The 22,151-nt window shown below is 38.6% G+C and overlaps 1 protein-coding gene and 1 long non-coding RNA gene across 2 annotated transcripts in view; one reads left to right on the plus strand and one right to left on the minus strand.

The window, feature by feature from the left end:
- LOC102479966 (uncharacterized) overlaps positions 1 to 22,151 on the plus strand; it is a 135,971-nt gene that overhangs the window by 93,585 nt on the left and 20,235 nt on the right. The gene's annotated exons all lie outside the window — the stretch shown is intronic.
- LPGAT1 (lysophosphatidylglycerol acyltransferase 1) overlaps positions 1 to 22,151 on the minus strand; it is a 115,591-nt gene that overhangs the window by 33,155 nt on the left and 60,285 nt on the right. The window contains exons 3-4 of the mRNA XM_006163699.3: positions 4,887 to 5,005; positions 968 to 1,063 (exon numbers count right to left, since the gene is read on the minus strand). Of these exons, the coding sequence (XP_006163761.1) occupies positions 968 to 1,063; positions 4,887 to 5,005 (215 nt within the window). The remainder of the gene's footprint in view (positions 1 to 967; positions 1,064 to 4,886; positions 5,006 to 22,151) is intronic.

Here is a 22,151-nt window from a genome sequence, read left to right on the forward strand (position 1 = left end):
GAGAAAGAGGATGATTTGAGGACCAAAAAGAGGAATCCAAAAAAATTTGTAAGAAAGCCCAAAACCTACAACTAAAAAAGAAAGGTTCTTTCTTTCAGCATGAACAATTCTCTAATAATTTTTTAGATAATGCATTTATAGAAACTTCTCAGAGTAACTGGTATGCTTTCAATCTTTAGATTAAATGTATCCCAAAAGCAAAACAAGTAAGACATTTTCTTAGGGAGTGCACTGAACTAAATTGATCATGACTGAGATAGTTATTCTTGTGTTCCCAAGACCACATATAAGACATTTTTACTATTCTTGGAAAATCTTGTTAAAATGGTACTATTCTTGGAAACTCTTGTCAAAAAGGTCTAGTAGCAAAAGTCCCAAGAAACATTTTTAAAAGATCAATACTTATTCTCTTCCCTTTCCCCATAACACAGATTTTTATTACTAATCTATGATGGGAAAAAATGTTGCTCTTTAAAAATGAGTTTGCAAATCTCCCAAATACTTTGAAATGTAATCTTTAAGTATGCAAGACTTTACATGTAAAATGGTTTGGAGTACATGATCTTTGACTTTTAACTCAAAGTCCACTGATAACTTAGTAGGACTTAGCCTCTTCTTGATGCCTAAGAACCATCATTAGGGTCCATTGATAATACTGCACTATAAATTTAATGATTGACTCAATCTGGAAGTGATGTAGGAGGTCAGCTAGTTTTTCCACTGAATTTCCCAGCATGCTAAGCTTTCTCAGCTTTTTTAATGTTGTTCTGCTGTCTTCTCAGAGCATTATAGACATTTTAATACTTAAGCATACTCAAAATAAATGTCTAGAAAACAAAGATTCAAAAGAAGAGCTCCCTGAGACACTAGAACTAGCTTTATATTAGCATTGTTCTGTTATGACTCTTTTTTTACAATCACAAAACAGTCTGACCAGTTGTCACTGAAAAAAATGTTCATTATTTACCTGTCTTATAAAGAAGTCTCCATGGATTAGAGATACAATTCCAAAGTTTGTGTACTTAAAAATATGGTCCATCAGCCACATCATCTGAGCAACAACCTAAAATATTTAAAAGCAAGAAATATTCGAATGTTGTAGAGAAGAAACCTAATTATAGCCAGCAAGTCTCTAGGTTTAAAAAGTAATCATTAAAGCACACTCTTAATTAAACTAAATATCTTATATCTAACACTGTTTCTACCAATGCTAATAGTCTACATGAAAAAAATACAGTTTTTGATTCCAAGTCCTGGTATCCTAAGTCACAAGTATATATGTTATGTATAGCAAATAAAGCTAATTTAGCTTAATTTTAAACTTATTTCAAATTTGTAATATCCTAAGCAAAGTTTCTGATAATTCTTATGTAACTTATAAAATTATCTTGAAAAAGTACAATGAAATGGTTAAAGTTATCAAATGAGGGGAAAATTATATATATATATATATATATTTTAAGGCTTTATAAAATGTGAGTACCTGGGACCAGCAGATGTCATAATGATTACATCACTGGATTCCCAAAAAGCCAACCACAGTAAGAGTCCTGGACCTGGTGGCTTGAAACTCACACAGGGTGCATATATGTGCTTGCCCAAAATCCTGAGAGGAGAGTGGAGGAGAAGGAATTACGGCACAGCCAACCCCTCCCGGGGTGTGTGTGTGTGTGATTTCTTGCTTTCTGTCTCTGTCTCTCCAGCAAGTGTATGTACCATATGGCAAAAATCTCTCTTAAAAAAAAAGTGAGTACCTTAATGGCTAAAATATAAAATGCTAAAAGTAAAAATAAAATACTTAAAGATTAACTTAACAGAATGATTATACATTCTATTATGTCATAAAGAATATTTGGGGCTAGCAAGTGTTGTGGTAGTTAAGGCTCTGGATCTCATGTGGCTGACTCTACAGTTCAAGTCCCAGACCCAGCAGCTTGAAAGACACCAGGCACATGTGTATGCATGCCTAAATTTCCAAGAGGAGAATGGAGAAGAGATTTCAGCTTGGCCAACCCCCAGGGGGTGATTTCTCACTTTCCTACTCTCTCTGTTTCTCTTCAGCAAGTGTACATGTCCTATGGCAAAAATCTTAAAAGGAGAGAGAGGATATTTGTTAGTTTGTGCAAAGTCATACTCTTTGCCAGAATAAAAATACTTACAGTGCCTCAATCTTTCAGCATGAAAACAGTATCCATTGCTGATAAGAATGGATTATATTGAGAGCAAGACTTTACTTCAAGTAAAGTTAAAAACTGAAAGGAAGTGTAGGGCCAGCCTATGGCCTGTTGGTTAAAGCAGTCAGATTCCACATGGCTAACTCGTGGGTAGAGTCCTGGACTCAGCAGCTTGAAATGCACACTAGGCACATGTTTGTGTACCTGAAATTCTAAAAGAAGGTAGCAATGGAGAAGGGATTGCAGCATGACCATTCCATTCCCCATGAGGGATGATTTCTGCTTTCCCTCCCTCCCTCTCTCCCTCTCTCTCTCTCTCTCTCTCGTGAGCATACATGCCTTCTAGTGAAGTTTTAAAATAAATAAATTTAAGTGCAAGTGGAATCTAATTGATGAATTAGTTCATTGCTTTTCCTCCTGCTGAGAACATGGCATTCCTTGTGATAAATCTTAAATAAAATGAAAGCTACATTTTCAACCAAGAATACAATGATCTCCACTTTGGTTTCCTATGGGGATAATAAATGTAAACATCAACTCTAAACACTAAATATTATGAACTTATATATAAGGGGGAAAAAACTGAACACTGACACCATGTGCTGTTATTGCAAAAGCACTATAAAAACCCATAGATAGGGCCAGCAGGTGGTGTGGTGATTAAAGTGAACTCCCTCATGACTGACCACAGTTCGAGTCTAGACATGATGGCTTGCTTTCTCACTTTCTCTTTCTCTCTCTCTGGTGAGCATATATGCCATATAGCAAAACTTTAAAAAATAAATAAATAAAATAATTTTTAAAAAAGCTCATAGATGGGGACCAGCAGGAGGCATGGTGGTTAAGGCACTGGACACTCCCACATGGCCAACCGTGGTTGGAGTCCCAGACCTGGTGGCTTGCTTTCTCACTTTCCCTCCCTTCCTCCCTCTGTGTGTGTGTGTGTGTGTGTGTGTGTGTGTGTATTTCTCTCTAGTCAAATTAAAATAAATGAATAAATAAATAATATTAAATAAAATAATTCTTTTAAAAAAAGCTCATAGATAATATAGTATTACAGTTTATGCCTTAATTTTTCAGTTATACAACTACTACTCCATCAGCTTTAGCATACCATATTAAATCACTTTATGAAAAATAAAGATATGTGCCCAGTGAGTTCCCTAGTTGATTGCTAGAGTAGAATAATCACCAGCATCTTGTTTTTCAGTCTTGTTTTGCTTTGCGGCGATGACTACTTTATTTAAATAAAGACTTGAACTAAAAGGAGTTTGTTGAAAACTGCCTGAAGATATAAACAAACAAAAAGCAAATGGATTCTACCTATGCTGCATTTTAGTTTTATACATGGTGTAGATACGATTTATTGATCTCTGGGTTTAAAATAACACTAAAGCAACTAGCTTACGTTTACTTTTTCATTTGTTGTGGATTTAGGACCATCTAAAACAAACAAAATTCTAAGACAGCCAAGTTATCTTCTGAGATTTGTATAGACAATCCAGTACTAAATTATTTTAGGAGAAATGTTATAAAGCAGAAAATGTTTATTAAATAGTGAAGTTCTTTTGACAGAAATGAAAATTCTTAAGTTTCTTTTTTTTCAAGATTTTAAATTTCTTTCGAGGGAGAGGGCTTGGCAGGTCTCATCCTGCCCCGATGCTCTTGCCCCAGCTCTCCAGCTAGTCAGGATCGTGGGTACCCAGGATGTTTCTGGCCAACTCAAGATCCAAACCCAGTTGGCCATGCTACTTCCAGCACTGCTGTTCAATACTGCTACTACCTGTAGCCACTGAGACTGGAACTAAAAATTCTTAGTTTTATCATAAATTGCCATAAAAGGGCAAGATATTTCATAAATATCTCAGATATTTATTAAAAAGGTATCATCACATTTAAAAAGTACAATTTACTTTATTTTCCTAAAAAAATTTTTAAAAAGACGTAGTAAACATAAGCTGTCTGAATCAATATAAGCATGTAAAATCAGCAATTCAAACATAGCTTTAGTAGCATGGGAAAATCAGGCCTAACATCTTTCTTTGCAATATACTATTAATGTGTAAATGAAATCCAAAATAATACTGACATTTTCTTCTGTCTAAAGATTCCCAAGATAACCTAATTTACTGGCCAGTTTTACTTTTCTATCTTAAGCAGTACTGGTTTTTGTGTTTGTATTTTTATTAAACTAGTGATCTACCACTTCATCTCAAGACAGCCTTCAATCTTACTATGTTAACTTTGCTTTTATCCAGTTATTATTATTATTTTAAAGTATAAGTATTCATTTCAAGAGAAAGAAAGAGAGACAAAAATAGAGAGATACCCCTAAGAGGGTCCTCATGGCACGATCCACCCCCAGTCTCGCTCGGCCCAGATCACAGGCTTGCCCAGGCATACAAACCCAGGGCCTTTTCCATGTGTATCGAGTTACATTAATGCTGTCCCACTACCTACTCCCCAACCCATTATTATTTTAAAAAATAGTTGTATTGTGCTATAAGTCATACTGTTATTTTTTTAAGTCTCTAAATCCCTTTCTTGGAGTAACTTAAAATTAGATACTTTTTCTTTATAACATTTTCTTAATTTTCAGAAAAATATATACATTAAAGTCTAAGTCTATGTTTCAAAGCAGTCAGACACTTGAAATAATGCTCTTTAAACCTTCCCTTCCTGGGTGTCTAGGACACCCTCCAGAGAGCTTACCAGTCCTTTGTCCTGGAGGCACATCATCAGTGTGCACACATCTCCCGTTGCCTGATGATTCACCAACATCACTGCTTCATCTTTTGAAATTGCTTTAATATCTTCCCCCCATTCCATCACTGTAAAAATAAAAAGTTTCAAAGCTGTCATTTTAAAGATGTTTACATTACCAGAAACCTTCTGTTAGAAAAAATGGTGTATATTAATAATGAGACATTGCCTAGCTAAAAACTTCTGAAAGTTTAGAACTAAATTATTTTCTCTAAAAATCAGAACATTGATACAGCATTTTATAAAGCCCCAAAACATTAATCAAAATATAAAATGGCTGGGGCCAGCAACTGATGTAGGGGTTAAAGTATTGGACTCTCACATGGCTGATCATGGTTCGAGTTTCAGACTCGGTAGCTTGAAACTCACACCAAGCACGTGTGTGTGTGTGTGTGCCCAAAATCCTGAGAAGAAATAGAGGAGAAAGGATTGCGGCATGGCCATCCCCCCTGGGGGGGTAATTTCTTACTTTCTGTCTTTCTGTCTCTGTCTATCTGGTGAGCGCACATGGCCTATAGCAAAAATCTCTCTTAAAGAAAAAAAAAATTTGAACATCACGAAAATATGTATTTCCACTTTAAAATAGAACTAATCAAGATGTTAAACTTATTTAAACTCTCCAGATGAAAAGTCATTGCACCGGGCTGGCAGGTGGCATGGTGTTTAAGGGTAGTGGACACCCACATGGCTGGCCACGGTTCTAGTCTCGAATCTGGCAGCTTGCTTTCTCACTTTCTCTCTCTCTTTCTCTCTCCCTCTTTGGTCAAATTAAAATAAACCAATAAATCAATAAAGTTAAATAAAATATTTTCAAAAAATAATAAAAAAAGAGAAAAGTCATTGCACCAAAACCTGAATGTAAGTTTAGTCTTAAGTAAAACAGTGCTACTTCTATGTAGTTATACCTCATTTCACAGTAAATTCATTTCATAGAAAAAATAAAATTAGGTATCAGTTTTCAATCATCAAGATTCTATAAAAAAGCCTCTAGGATTCATGCAGTGCCTGACATGAATCACCAGAAGCTGATTATACATTAATATTGACTTTTATCTCATCCTCATCTCACTCACTGTGAGAAAGAAAGAGGTCAAGCCACCTGTGTGTCATAGTCCTGGATGAAATAGGGATGGGGAGCCCAGGACCCCATCTGCTTCACCTTCCCTTCTCACCCTTCACTGTCACCCACCACAGTAGAGCTCCTCATAACATAGCACAGCTCTTCATGAGAATTCATTTGAGAAAAGGTTCTGCTGACTTTTTTCTTTCTATTAAAATTCATTTAAGCAAGGCATCTATCCAATCATTTTAAACATCTTAAAATGTTGTACTAGGAAAATTTTCAGCTGGGCTGAAAATATTTTAAGTTGTAGTACCTACCTGCAAAGCCAGGTATTCAAATCATTCTTCAAATGTGTACTAATCAAATACCTTTCAATGTCTATAAATTTCTTTCTACTTTAAGTATTTTAAATGAGGCCCAGCTATGGCTTGGTGTTAGGCAGCTGGATCCTTTATGGCCTACTGTGTGGTTCAAGTCCTGGACCCAGCAGCTTAAAAAACATGCTGGGTCCATATGTGTACATGTCCAAAATCCTGAGAGGAGAATGGAGAAGACAGTATAGTGTGGACATCTCCATGAAGAGTGCTTTTTCACTTTTCTTCTTTCTCTCTCCCTCTCTCTAGTAAGTGCATGTGCCTTATGGCAAATTTTTAAAAAATTAAATGAATACAGTATGGAAATTCCATTAGAGATGATGTCAAATGCTCCTTAAAGAATACAGGGAGAACACTGGGAGAGCCCAGCCTCTTATAAAATGCACCACCAACTTTTCTTCTGAGTGGCCTTTCCTTTCCCAAGTTCCAGTTCAGTTCAGCTGACAAGCATGAACTCTATTGAAGCTTATTTAAACAGCTGAAACATTGCTTGGGGGGAATAGAAATCTGTACAATCTTTTTGGAAGTCAATTTGGCACTATATTTCAAAATTAAGAAACTTTTTTACTTAGTTATTCCACTTCTAGGAATTCATCCTACAAATATACTCATTATGGTATTTATATGTGCAAAATGACACACATACAAGGCTATTTATGGTACCATTGTGCAAGAGTAAAGATGAAAACAATTAAAAAGGGAGGCTAGCTCAAGTCACAAAAATGTAAATCATCTATTTACATAGATGTTTCATAACCAAATGGCTTTAACCTCATTTCCATACATAAATGCACAATGCTAGATACCTAGGCCGAGACAGTGGGAAAGAATATATGTGAATGTAACTGAAAACAAAAATAAGTTTATTACATAAAGTGCATCTTACCTGTTTGATTTATACAAAAGTAGATACATTTTGTAAGTGTGACTGGTTAAATGAAATTTGGATCCCCCTGTTTTGAGTTGAATAGCATACCCTCAAATTCATATACATCCAGAATCTTTGAATCAAATTAAGATGGGGGTCATATACTAGATTAGGGTGAATGCTAAACCTAAATCATATATAACTAGAATCTTAGAGAGAAATGTGGACACAGTGACACACAGGGAGAATACCACACTGGGGCAGACTAGTCTGATGTGTCACCAAGGACAGTGGACAACCACCCACAAGCTAGAGGAGAGGCCAGGAAGGACCCTGTGCTAGAGCCTTCAGAGAGCATGACCCTACCAACACCTTAATTTCAGACTTCTAACTTCTGGAACTGGGAAAGAATAAATTTCTGTTGTTTGTGGTGCTATATGGCAGCCTAGGTAATTAATATAACCCCTCAAATTTCCCCATCCTCTTTTCTTCCCATTCTCTTTTTCTACAAATTATAGATCCTTTAGGGGGGGTGAGGAGGGGATCAAGTATGGGAAAAGAACTGAAGCACATTTTTAATATCTAAAATATTTTAACAGACACTTAATATTAAGTGTTATGAATGGTTCTTGGGCCAGGCCCATGGCCTGGTGGTTAAGGGAGTCAGATCATGCATGGCCTACCACATGGTTAGAATCCTAGATCTAGCAGCTTAAAAATCCTGAAAGGAAAAAAGAAGCAGAAGGGATTGCAGTGTGACCATCCCCCAAGGGGACGGCTTTCTATCTTCCTTCCTCTCTTTCTCTCTCTCTCTCTCTCTCTCTCTCTCTCTCTGTCTTTGGTGAGCACAAGCACCTTGTAGGATTTTTTTTTTTAAATAAAAGTTTGGAGAGAGAGAGAGAATATATTTTATCTATGAAGTAGGTATGTTCCTCAGATCATATTCTGCTACCCCAAGACCAATAAGTATAACAATAAAGCTAATAACTTAACCAAGGGGTTGGGTTATTCACATGCTAAAGAACAGAAGCTATGGACACCTGCCAGTTCTTACAATGTGCTTGATTAGTAGAATAAAAATACTCGAACACTCTGTTCTATGAAATGAATTCTCAAAAAGGAATTGGGTCAGGTCCACTATTTCCAAAGGGAATGAAGGGCAACTGCATAAAGGCCGGAAAAGATTTCTAATTGTGATCAACTTAAAAAATTCCTATTAAAAAAACAAAGTCAAAGATTATCCCATATTATACATACACATAAACACATTCTCTCTTTCTCTAACATATATATCAATAAACTTCATCAAAAGTTATTGATTAGGGGCATGTGTGCGTGTGTGCCCAAGATCCCGAGAGGAGAATGGAGGAGAAGGGATTGCGGCGTGACCATCCCCTCTGGGGGGTGATTTCTCGCTTTCTGTCTCTCTGTCTCTCTCTGTCTGTCTGGCGAGCGCATGCGCCCTATAGCGAAAATCTCTAAAAAAAAAAAAAAAAAGTTATTGATTAGAATTGATCAGGTCAGTTTACACCTCAAAAAGAAAATAAAAATAATAATAACCTACCATGAACTCCTTAAAAACAGTGATATTAAAGGTGTTACACTGATTCGCAAAACAGAATTAATATGGAGAAGAAAAGTTGCTTAATATACAGCCTTCAGCCCAACTGTGGTAGCAAGCTGACTGATACTGTTAATCCGGAGGTTGAGGCCACATGGAGATTTGGGTTCCATTCCTGGCCCACCCTGAAAGCCAAACACAGTGATGCCCACCTGTAGTCCCAGCTGTTTGAGAAGCTGAGGCAGGAGGAGATACTGTCTAAAAACAAGATACACTCATAGGAGTGCAAACATACACACAGATATCCATACCTTGCCTTTCAATGTTTGAAAAGAATGACACGAGCACGTCAATGCCACAATCTATTTTATCGTGTGCCTTAGTCTTCTCACTTATAAAACATTAATATCATTAATGTCTCTCAAATACTATGAAAATAAATGAAATATAATTGATAGTACCACAGAAACCCTGAGTAATTGGATTATATGACAGAGAAATCACTTTTGGAATCACTATTAGCCAAAAAAGCCATGTGACGACTGTGTCATATAAGGTCAGATATTCCAATACGAACAGTTAAGATCAAGAGCCAAAATAACTTCACATAGTTCAAGAATGTGGCTTTCAGCAGCCCAGGTTAGAGGCAGACTAGATTGGACTTACCCAAGGTTAGGGGTTAGCAAAGCAAATGAGGCAAGGGTGACCATGTGAAAGTGGCTTAAAGTACTGATTAATAGAGGGGAGACTGAGGAGAACAGGATGCCAAGCAAAGGGGTGATTATCTGGAAGGGTAAAGGAGGGCAATTATCATAGACATAGGATGCCACTCCCATCGCCATGACATTCTATTCAAACCTCCAGAAGGAAGGCCCAGCCATTCTGAAAAAGCACCCACCCCCGAATCTGATCTCTATTTCTAAATGGGAACCACTGGAATTGAAGTATTGAAAAAATTTTGTTTGTTTGTTTATTTGTTTGTTTTTTAAAGCAAGTATACCGAACAAACTAGAAGATCATGGTCAGTGTTTCTTTTTTTGGCACTTACATTTTTTTTTTGAGAGTTTTTCGCTATAGGGCGCGTGCGCTTGCCAGACAGACAGAGAGAGACATAGAGACAGAAAGCGAGAAATCACCCCCCAGGGGGGATGGTCATACCGCAATCCCTTCTCCTCCATTCTCCTCTTGGGATCTTGGGCACGCACGCACATGCGCCCGGCGTGAGTTTTAAGCCACCGGGTCCGGGACGTGAACCGTGGTCGACTACGTGGGAGTCCAGCGACATAGCCATTACGCTAACTGCTGGTTCCCTGGCACTTAAAATTTAAGAGGTTAAAATTTGAGGGTGTGAGGCTCAAGCTTTAACTTTTGGAGAGGCTGTTCAACCAAAATAATAGCAGCACGTATTATTACAAATATATATAAGTAAATAGTCATCTCAATACCTAACATTTATGGATTGCTTATTATGTGGCAGGCATTAATAGTAATAGAAAATAATTTATGTTTCTTTTTTAAATTTTTTTATTTTTTTAAATTAAAAAAAAATTTTTTTTTGAGAGGTTTTCACTATAGGGCGTGTGCGCTCGCCAGACAGACAGAGAGAGACATAGAGAGAGAAAGCGAGAAATCACCCCCCAGGGGGGATGGTCACGCCGCAATCCCTTTTCCTCCATTCTCCTCCCGGGATCTTGGGCACGCACGCACACGTGCCCGGCGTGAGTTCCAAGCCACCGGGTCCGGGACGCGAACCACAGTCGACTACGTCCAGCGACATAGCCATTATGCTAACAACTGCTGATTCCCTATGTTTCCTTTTTTTAAAGCTTATTTATTTCCTCCATGAGCGAGACAGACAATATTCCCAACAGGATCTTAACAATTGATCCACACCCAACTTCAGCCAGCCCTGGTGCATGCACATGCCTTGTGTACTCAGGAAGGTCTCTGGATACAAACCTGTGACTTTTGCGTGTAAGTCTCAGAGAGCATCATATTCTACTGTTGCACCACTGTCCAGCTACCTACATTCTTATTTAATCTTCACCAAGTCCCCAGTATATAGGTATTATTTTCTCAAATTTATAAATGAGGAAAATAAGACACAAAATGTTAAGTACTGTTTTAAACTAGGACTCAAAACACTACGTCATACTGCCACTGCTGGTGTGCTACAGGTCAAAGAACCTTAAGGATAGACACTTGAATAAATTTTCCATTAGCCCTTAAAGTTGTCCATAATTGTGCCAGTGAGTGGGGTAGACAAATCAAGACACAAGGTCCTTGACTAATTAAGTTGGTGGTCATCCAGTCTTGGTGATTCAGTCAGTAGCATACTGAACTGCAGTGCTAGAAGCCACACGGTCAACCAGAGGTTCAGATCCTCAGTTGACTTGAATATGCACCTAAGATCCTGACTAGTTGGAGGACTGATGGAAGGGCACTGTAGGGTGATGAGACCCTTCAGGGGGCATATATCTCTCTCTTTCTCCTCTCTCTTGTATGTATGTGCACATGTGCTTTCTCTCATGAAAGAAATAAGAATAAACTAAAAAAGAAAAGATGTTGTACAGAAACAATAAGGAGCGGTAGAGAGGGGCATAGCCAGGAATCAGGTTTTTTGAGTAACAGTTGAATAATAACCAAATCTAAAAGTAATGGGTATCTAAGAAAAAAATCAAGAAGGTCTTTGGGCCTAGATGCAGGCATCTTAAGTTTAATATGTTCAATATAAAAATGGCTCTTTTCTTCAGTCTTCTCCATCTTAGCAAAGAACAACACTGTTCATTCAGTCACCTCAAGGAAAAAATCCAAAACCATCTTTGACTCCTCCTTTTTCTTAATCCTCCATATTCAATCTATCTGTAAATCCTGTGGATTCTACCTCCAAAACACAGCCTGCATCCTCTCTGTCTCTTCTCCTTTACTGGTATCATTCTAGTCTGAACCACCAATAACTCACTTGGAATTCTGTTCTGACTGATCTCCTAGTCACCCTGGCCACTTACTTAAAAGAAATCTTCGGAATTCCAATTTCAAACATCATTAAAATCAGAATCACCACTAGCAAACATGAATTAAAGAATCACAGTGAAGTCAATGATAATTAATTGGTAATTAACTTTAACTGGTATTGAGGTTTGCTCTAAGTTCAAATTGCACTGTTTTCAACAGGGGAGCTATTAGCATTTAGGGTGAAGCAATTCTCCCTCCTTGCCACTAGCATTGCAAAACTTTTAGCATCCTTGGCCAATAGTCTCTTTTAAAACCCAACAAGCAATTCAAAACTTCCTGGCTCCACTCCCATCCCACTGGACAATCACTAAGTTAAAGGGTTCAAAATCCATTAGGTACAATATAAGCCTGTGGGAAAATAGGGATATGGTTAAATAATGAATGAGAATCATGGTAAGACTACGAGGGCTAAGTAAACAAACGGTTATTGGAAACAAAGATCCATTTCTCTGATCCCTGCTCTTCACTCACTCAGCTCTCAAGCTATGGCAGACAGAAATCTAAAAGAATACTCTCAAGGAAATCTGACCAGCTCAAGCGGAAAGACCTAAAAATATTGACATCTGGGGTTCTCCTGTGAAATGTTCCAACCACATCACCCTACAATGAGGCTCAATTTTGACAAGTCTTAGCCAGTTGCATGGCTACCAATCAATTTTTTGTCCCCTACTCTTAAAACAAGAACAGACAGTTGAAAGGAATCCGAATATACCAATGCCAAAATATGCCACTTTATCATATCAATTATTTTGAGCTGAAGTTAACTGAGAAAGAGCAGATGCAAAAACAAGGCATAAATACCCTAGGTATTCTCCCACTACCTAATAGAAGAGAACATTCTATGACCAGAAATGGGAGGCTGACACCAAGATAATTCTGAACAAACAAAACTTACTAAAATAATCCTTGCTGGGACTGGTCCCATGGCACAGTGGTTAAGCACTCCACAGAAAAGGCCAAATTCTACATGGCTGACCAGAGTTCAAGTCCTGACCCTGGCTTGAAAAAACATGCCAGATATGCATATGTGTGTGTTCAGGATCCTGATAGGACTGAAAATTGGAGGAACAGGTTGTGGCATGACTTGGCCTCACTAGGTGGTGGTGCTCACTCTCTCAGTCTTTCTGCCTGTCTCATGCATACTCTGTGGCATTAAAAACATTTAAAGAAAAAGATTGTTGAAAGAACGTTAAAGAAACAAACAAAAAAAGCCTCTTATTGGGCCAGCTAGTGAAGGTGGTTAAGGTGGTTGGAGTCCACATGGCCAACTACAAAGCTGGAGTCCTGGACCTGGAGGCTTGAAAAACATACTGGGCACAAGTGAAGTAATTAACTTAACAGAAATTCAACTATATGAGCTTATTAGCAAATAAAAAATAGAAAAAGTATGAGATGAAAGAAGAGAGAGGGAGGATGGAGGGAAAGAAGAAAAAGAGAAAAGCAGATAAACATGGAGCATTTCTATATACAAACAACAAGCAGACAGAGACAGAACTGAAAAATGTAATTCCATTTACCATAGCCACAAGAAGTAGAAGATACTTAGGAATAACCCTAATCAAGGAAGTCAAAGACCTCTACAAGAAAAACTATTAACACCTTAAAAAGAAAATTGAAAAGGACACTAAAAAGTAGAAGGACATCCCATGTTCCTGGATTGGCAGAATCAATATAATAAAAATGGCAATCCTACCCAAACTAATCTACTTGTTTAATGCAATCCCTATAAAATTACAAGAGACATTCTTCACAGATCTAGAAAAGACAATCATAGAATGTATGTGGAACCATAAAAGACCCTGTTTTGCTAAAGCCATCCTGCACAAGAAAACTGGAGTAGGTGGCATCTCATTTCCTGACCCCAAGATATATTACAAAGCTGTGATCATCAAAACAGCATGGTATTGGCACAAAAATAGACATGAGGACCAGTGGAACTGAGTAGAGACTCCAGAAATAAACCCCACAACATATACCCAACTCATCCTTGACAAAGGGTACCAGTCAATCCAGTGGGAAAAGGGAAACCTTTTTAGCAAATGGTGTTGGAAAAACTGGGTATCCACCTGTAGAAAGATGAATCTGAACCCCTATCTATCACCATTAATAAAAATCAACTCAAAGTGGATCAAAGATCTAAACCTAAGACATCAAACTATAAACCTACTGATGGAAAACACTGGGGAAACTCTGAGACACATTGGGGTAGGCAAAGACTTCTTAAGCAAGACTCCCAAAGCACAGGCAATAATCCCCCAAGTAGACAGTTGGGATTACATCAGATTAAGGAGTTTTTGCACAGCAAAGGACACCATAATTATTGAATTGACAAGCTTTGGAATGGGAGAGAATTTTTGTAAACTGTGCCTCAGATAAGGGACTGATAACTAGAATACACAAGGAACTCAAGCAGCTTACCCAGAAGAAAATGATTAGCCCAATTAAAAGATGGGAAAGTGAGCTGAATAAACAACTCTCTAAGGAAGATATACGAACAGCCAAAAAGCATATGAAAAAATGCTCAACATCCCTCATTGTAAGGGAGAAGCAGATCAAAACCACAATGAGATACCACCTAACCCCAGTCAGACTGGCGAAGATTAAAAAAAAACAAATAATGATAAGTGCTGGAGGGGATATGATGAAAGGGGAACACTCCTACACTGTTGGTGGGAATGTAAATTGGTCCAGCCACTGTGGAGAACAATATGGAGGTTCCTCAAAGACCTTCAAATAAAACTACCATATGATCCAGCAATTCCACTCCTGAGTATCCACCCAAAGGACAGGAGAGCATTCAGTTGGAAGAGTGCTTGCATAACTATTTTCATTGCAGCATTATTCATGATTGCTAAGACTTGGAACCAACCCAAATGTCCACAAACTGATGAACTGATTGAAACCTTGGCACATATACTCTATGGAATGCTATTCAGCCATAAAAAACAAGGCCCTGCAATTTGATAGAAAGTGGATGAATATGGAAGTTATGTTGCTGAGTGAAGTAAGTCAGGCTACGAAAGAGAAACATTGTATGTCTCCACTTAACATATACTGACTGTCTACACTCTGTGGTAGAGACTGAAAGACTGGAGAACATAAAAGTATTAAAAATTGTCAGGCCAGGAGGTGGCATGGTGGTTAGGGCACTGGAATTCCCACATGGTCAACCACGGTTCGAGTCCCAGACCTGGTGGCTTGCTTTCTCACTTTCCCCTTCTCTCTCTTTCTCTGGTAAAACTCATGTGAAAAAAATAGTAATAAATAAATAAAATAATTCTTTAAAAAAAATCACTGGAATTTAAAAAAAAGTATTAAAAGTTGTAATGGACACTAGAGACAAAGTGGAAAGAGAGTGTGAGAGGGGAAAAGTGTAGGAAAGGAAATTTGAGGGGGAAATGGAGAGGTAAGACACTTGTGGGACACAGATAAGGTTTACTATCTATTGATGAGGATGTGTATAATAGTCTCAACTGGGCTGGACTGAGGTGTACATCATGCTGGGTAAAGTCTCTTTACAATCTTGGGGACCAGCAGGTGGCATGGTGGTTAAGGTGCTGGGCATTCCCACATGGCTGACCACGGTTCAAGTCTTGGGCCTGGCATCTTGCTTTCTCACTTTCCCTCTCTCTCTCTCTCTCTTTCTGTCTCTCTCTGGTCAAATTAAAATAAAATGAATGAATAAAGAAAAAGTCTCTTTACAATCTAAATGATGTATAGCGATTTAATGTACGAATAATAATAAAAAATTAATTTAAAAAATAGCTCATGCAATTCTGCCTGCCTGCACAGACATATGCCCTGGTGTGACTATGAAACTGGAGTCATGACTCTGCTGTTCTCTGTCATTCTCAGCTCTCATGTGCCCATCAGCATGTCAGCATCTCACTGAGCTGAATGATTTCAGTGTTTTGAAGACACATTTTTCTTCCATTTAAAATTTAAGCCAACTTTTTTTTCTTGCTATAAGGCACGTATGCTCCAAAGAGAAAAGGAAGTAACATTTCCTCCTCCCCCAAGCAAGCAATGGTCATGCTGAAATCCCTTCTCGTCCATCTCTCCCTCTTTCTAGGATTTTGGGCACACACGCGCACACACACACACACACACACGTCTGGTATATTGCTCAAGCCTCCAGGTCTGAGACTCAACTGCACAGTCAGCCATGTGGCATATGGTTGCTTTAACCACCAGGCCATAGAGTTGGCCCTAAGTCAACTTTTTAATTGACACAGTAAGATCCCCGTACTCAAGAAGTTTGTTCATTTACTGGAAATAAAAAACAATCTGTGAAATAATACAATCTACATGAAAATATGTGCCACAGGAGCTAAGAAAAGAAGAAATCATAGGGAATTGAAACATAAAGGGAAGAGATACTGAAGACATGGGGGAAATATGTTTAGAGAGACAGACAGTTGGTACTGGGGAGATGAAGAAATAAAATAAAGTTACATCTGCAAATATAAATTCCTATTATACAGGGTATTTTTGTTTGTTTGTTTGTTAGGTTTTTGCCATAGGGTGAATATGTGTGCTCAATGGAGAGACACAGAAAGAGGAAAAGTGAGAAATCACCGCTCGAGAAGATAGCCACACCACAATCTCTGCTCTATTCTTCTCTTGGGATTTTGAGCATGCACACACATGCACCCTGCGTGATTCTCAATCTGTCAGATCTGAAACTTGAACCATGGTTGGCCATATGGCATCCAATGCCTTAACCACCATACCAACTGCTGTCCCTATATAACACCTTTTAAAAATTAGATACTAGAATTTAGATTAGGGAATATAAAATCCTTTTTTTGTCACCACACAGGTGACTACTGAGTGAAACTTTATGACAGAGTAGAGCAGTGGGACTGTGTTTAAATAGAGAGCACATGCCCCATCCAAAGAGGGCAGCCATTATCCAGATTCATTCTCTTGCTTATATTTGGGAATATAGACCCAGGCTACCATCTTGTCCAATTGTTCCAGAAGAATTCAAAATTCAAGAGTTTTTAGGTAATTCTTTTTCTTTTTATCCATGATAGAACATGTGCAAGAGAGAGAGAAATAAGAGGAAGAGAGAAAGAAAGCACCATCTAGTGGAGTCTGATCATGCTACAATACTTCTAATTCTCCAACCTAGCAGGGCCCAGGATATGTGTGTATGCCCAGCATGTAGCCACTGGAGATGGGATTCAAACCCTAGTCAGTCATTTGGGACCCGGCTTCTTCTGCACAGTGCTTGACCTACAATGTGGAGCCGGATCAAAACTTGAGAGTTTTAATGAAAGTTAAAGAGGAGACTAATAGAGGAAGGTTCCTAAACAAGTAGGAAAGAATAGTATCCAATTAAAGGGACCACCTCTTGATATAAAGCCATTCAACACTGCAGCAAGAAGAATAAAGGGAAGGAGCAACCCCTTCCCCCAAAAAAAGAAGTAGGCTTCTGTCAGCACCAAAATTCTCAATATTATCTTATAAGCAATAGAAAGGCAGCAGATAAAAGTAACTGGCAAAATGTGAGACAGAAGGAAGGAACAAAGAGCTGAAGAGATGAGGGGGAGAAGCTGTTTGTTTTTTGGGGGTGGGCATTCTTTAATAGGTGAAAATGTCTTCAGTATCTTTATATCCCAAGAGATAAAAGATAGAAGGAAATAGGATTACTGAGGTGAAGCAAGAAAGATGAGATATTAGCTTTGCTATAGAGACTATCAACAGGTTCCAGCAAATGGCATAATGGTTAGGTCGCTGTACTCCCATGGAGTCAACCATGATTTGAGTCCCAGTCCTGACAGCTTAAATCTCACACCCTGCACATGTGTATGTGTGCCCAAAATCCTGAGAGGAGAATAGAGGAGAAGGAATTGTGGTGTGGCCATGCCCCTTGGTGGGGGCTGTGGGGTGATTTCTTTCTTTCTGTTTCTCTGGTGAGTGCACATGCCCTATAGCAAAAAAACAACAACAACAACAAAAAACATAAAAACAAACAAACAAAAAGCTCTCAAAATAAAAGAAGAGAGAGAGAGAGACTATCAGCAGAGAAAAGGGGATGATTCTTTAGCACACAAGCCCAAGCCACCAACCAACCATGGCAAAGAGGGTAATGAGAGAAGTTAAAACACTGACGTAGGGCCAGCCACAGTGGCCCAGCAGTAATGCAACCCTGAAGTGATGTGGAAGGTTCCTGCGTTTGTGGTCAAATGTCTCCTTATACCCTCTGGGCATGCACATGTATCCATGATCCTGGCTAGCTGGGGATGGATCATGGAGTGGGGATCTGTTAAGGCCCTGTCTGTCTTTGTCTCTCTTTGTCATGGAAGAAATAAACTTTAAAATAAGAAACTGACCAAGGAAAAGGAAATGATTAGAAAGTTATCACAAACATAAACATCCTAAGTGGAGCTGAGTTGGACAGAGTTGGGAATGCCCCATAAAATTAAAGAGCACAGAGCAGAGAGCAGAATATAAGCATTCACACCAGCCAAATGCCCCAGAGGCCTTAAGCAAAGAAATTCATACTTGGGTTAATGTAGTCTCTGGTTTGAGGCTTGGCCACGTTCCCAAACTTTGAAATCTGGGAAAGTGAAAGAAGACAGTACTAAGAATACAATCAAATGCAAAACTAAATTAATCATACTACATATTAGTAAAATTATCCTATTTTTGAAGGGCTCTCAAGTTCTACAACAGCCTCAAAAGACATATAAGCCAATTATTACTCTTATCTAAAGCAAAGGATCAGACAAGATACTTGTATAATGTAATAATATAAGGTAAATTGGACTAAAATCCAGGTCTGTTGACCCCTAAAACTAAGACATAGAGGGTCCCTGTCTAATGAAATGACTAACTATTAGACTGAAAGGGAAGAGTGCTGTGTGGTCATAGTATAATAAAAATAACATGGGCTTTTGAGTAGAACACCTTCATCCTGCCTCGTGCAGCCCTGTCAGTCACACTGGGCAAGTTACTTAACTTCCACCCATCTTCTTTTGTTCATTTATATAATAGAGTTGATATTACCTCCCTCTTGGGATTTTCAGTATTAAATAAGAAGCTACACATACATAAGTTGCTAAAAAGCCAGACACACTAGTACTCAATTCTAAGTTTCTCTTCTGACAGGAAGCATGACCAAGTATCTATGATTTGCAACAAAAAAGCTAGTCTCCCTGTAGCAGGATGAAGTAAAAAGGTTGAGAAAGGTTTGTCTTTTTTTTTTTTTTTTGAGAGGTTTTTGTTATAGGGCGTGTGCGCTCACCAGAAAGACAGAGACAGAGAGACAGAAAGCAAGAAATCTCGCGCACACACACACACACACACACACACACACACACACCTGGGGGATGGCCACACCGCAATCCCTTGTTTTCCATTCTCCTCTTGGGATCTTGGGCAGGCACGTACGCACATGTGCCCAGCATGAGTTTAAGCCACCGGGTCCAGGACTCGAATCACAGTCAACTACATGGGAATCCAGCGACATAGCCATTATGCTAACTGCTGGTCCCGAGAAAGGCTTGTTTTTTAACAATAAGTCTTATCAATGGATACATAGTTCCTAAAGGAATCAAAGAAATAACTCAAAGAGCAAACTATAAACTGAAGAGTCAAAGGTCACGAGGAGAAAACAGTTAAGACTGGTCTTAATAGGATAATGAATAGTAACACACAAATAAAAGACAATAAAGAGATCACACAATCAGAATGCACTAGATGCGTTCTCACTGAGCTGCTCACTAAGCAGAGTCCAACCCTAGGGTCCATAAATAAACTTCAAAGAGTTATGATTCTATGGCACAGTAAAATTATGAGCATTTTATATTCCTGCTGGAAAAATAAATGTAATACACTGTAAAGATATATGTGATTCAGTGTAATATAAACAAGATTATGATAATAATAAATAAAATTAAATTTAAAAATGATGAACATATGCAAAGATTCTGTGGTAAACTGACACATCTACACACCTCTTCCCTCAAGATATTCCTATCAAATCAGTGGAACCAATAAATGTTACCTTTTATGGCAAAACATGTGATTAAGTTAATGACCTTGAGAGCAGGAGCTTTTATCCTAGATTACCCAGATGGGCCTTAAATCCAATGGCAAGTGCCCTTACAAGAGATACACAGAGAAGAGGCAGCAATGTGGTCCTGGAGCAGAGAGTGCAGGATGCAGCTACATACCCAGAAGCTGGAAGAAGCAAGGAATCTCCCCTAGAACCTTTGGGAGAATCTCAGCCCTGCTAATACCTTGTTTTAAACTTCTGGCCTCCAGAACAGAAAGAATAAATTTATGTTGTTTTAAGCACTTCTATCATAAGGCAGTCACATTAGTCTAATTTAGGAGTTCTTTTCTGGAGAGTGCCCATAACTTTCATCAGATTCTGAAAAAATGTTCTTATAAACCCCAAAAGGTAAAAGAACTAGCACATTAGAGTATAAATCATAAATGCCTATAAAGAAGAGGACTGAAAATTTAAAAACTTGCAGAATAAGTAGTTAGTTGATATGGTCCCATAGCCACTGAATGTTGATGATAATTGGAGACTACCACTCTAAAGCAGAGTCAGCATACTCTCTACTGGAGATTAGATCGTGAGAAAATTTAGGCTAACCAGGCCAAGAGCCAAACTGAAGATATTACGTAGGTACTTACATAATACATTTCAATTTTTTTTTTTTGGAGAGGTTTTCACTATAGGGCGTGTGCGCACGCCAGACAGACAGAGAGAGACATAGAGACAGAAAGCGAGAAATCACCCCCCAGGGGGGATGGTCATGCCACAATCCTTTCTCCTCCATTGTCCTCTCGGGATCTTGGGCACGTACACACACGCGCCCAGCGTGAGTTTTAAGCCACCGGGTCCGGGACGCGAACCACAGTCAACTATGTGGGAGTCCAGCAACATAGCTATTACGCTAACTGCTGGTTCCCATTACATAACACATTTGTCTAGCTTTGTTTTCTTTTAATTTGCCACAGAATATATGTGCGGCTGGACAGAGAGAGAAAGAAAGAGAGAAAGCGCCCCCATGAGCATGGGCATGGGCATGTGGTAATCCCATCTCCTCTCTCTCTCCTCCTTTCCAGGTTTTGAGTACATCACACATGCACCCAGTATGTTTTTCAAACCACTAGGTCCAGGACTAGAATTGCACTGTAGACCATGTGGAATCTAGCTGCCTTACCTACCTTAACCACCACGGATGGTCTGGCTTCACATTTTTTTTTTATAACAAACTTCTGTAAGATTTTTGCTGGCAAAATTAAAAATATAATAGTTGAATAAAACTCTTTGTAACACAAGTTTACTTATGAGAAGAATGGAATTCTTCCTGGGGAGACAGAACATTTTGCTTAATTAGAGTCAAAATTAGTGCTTTCTTATCATCAGACTGATTACAAAAGTTTATTTGTAAAACTTTTTTTTAATAATTGTTTTTCAGTTTTAAAAAATGTATTTCTTTATGTCATGAGAGAGAGAGAAGAATGGAGTCACCCCCACCAGGGCCCTCACATTGCAATCCACCCCCCAGTCAGCTTGGATAGATAGGCATGCAGTACACATCAAGTACATATGTGTTGCCTCAGATCAGGAACCCAGGTCCTTCCCACGTGGGCCCCGCATCACAGAGCTTTACAACCTGGTAGAGCCTTTTTGGCTGGAGGGGGCTTTAAAAACAGGCAATAAGCTAGACTTTGCCCAGAAGCTATAGCTTCCCACCTGGGCCTCAAGGTGTAAGGAAGAAGAAAGAATTACAACTCCTGCCCTAGGCAATTTAAGAGTTAGTTAAAGAGACAGAAACAGCAAAAGTAAAATAACAGTGAAGAACAGCAGAATTCTGAATTTCATGTGTTGTAGAACAGCGATTCCTAACCTTTCTGAGTATCAACATTTTTTTAAGGTCAAAACACTTTGCAGACCTCTAAATAATAGTTCCTATAGCACTGTGTGAAAATGTCCATAACAAAAAGCAACCATAAGTCTACAATGTTTTTAAAGGCTATTTTATTAATCAACGTAGCAGCTACATATAGTTGAAAAATATTAGCACATATTTACAAGACACGTTATCTATGCATCCATAGATGATATTTAATATGCATATGGATTCCTTGGCCCCCCTGAGACAACTCTGAAGCACTGCAGGAAATCTCAGCCCAGTAGTTAGGAACCACAACTACAGAGTAGATGCCAGAGAGCTTCAAAAAGAAGGAACAGTTGAAGCCGGAATAATGGGGAAGAATGTCATGAGGTTGGGTAGGCAGGTAGGTATATTGAAAGAAATGGAAGAGATTTTAGGGAGAAGAAGCATGAGAACATGCAGTG

This window comes from Tupaia chinensis, unplaced genomic scaffold (assembly GCF_000334495.1).
Source record: "Tupaia chinensis unplaced genomic scaffold, TupChi_1.0 Scaffold142846_1, whole genome shotgun sequence".
In the NCBI taxonomy this organism is placed as follows: domain Eukaryota; kingdom Metazoa; phylum Chordata; class Mammalia; order Scandentia; family Tupaiidae; genus Tupaia; species Tupaia belangeri.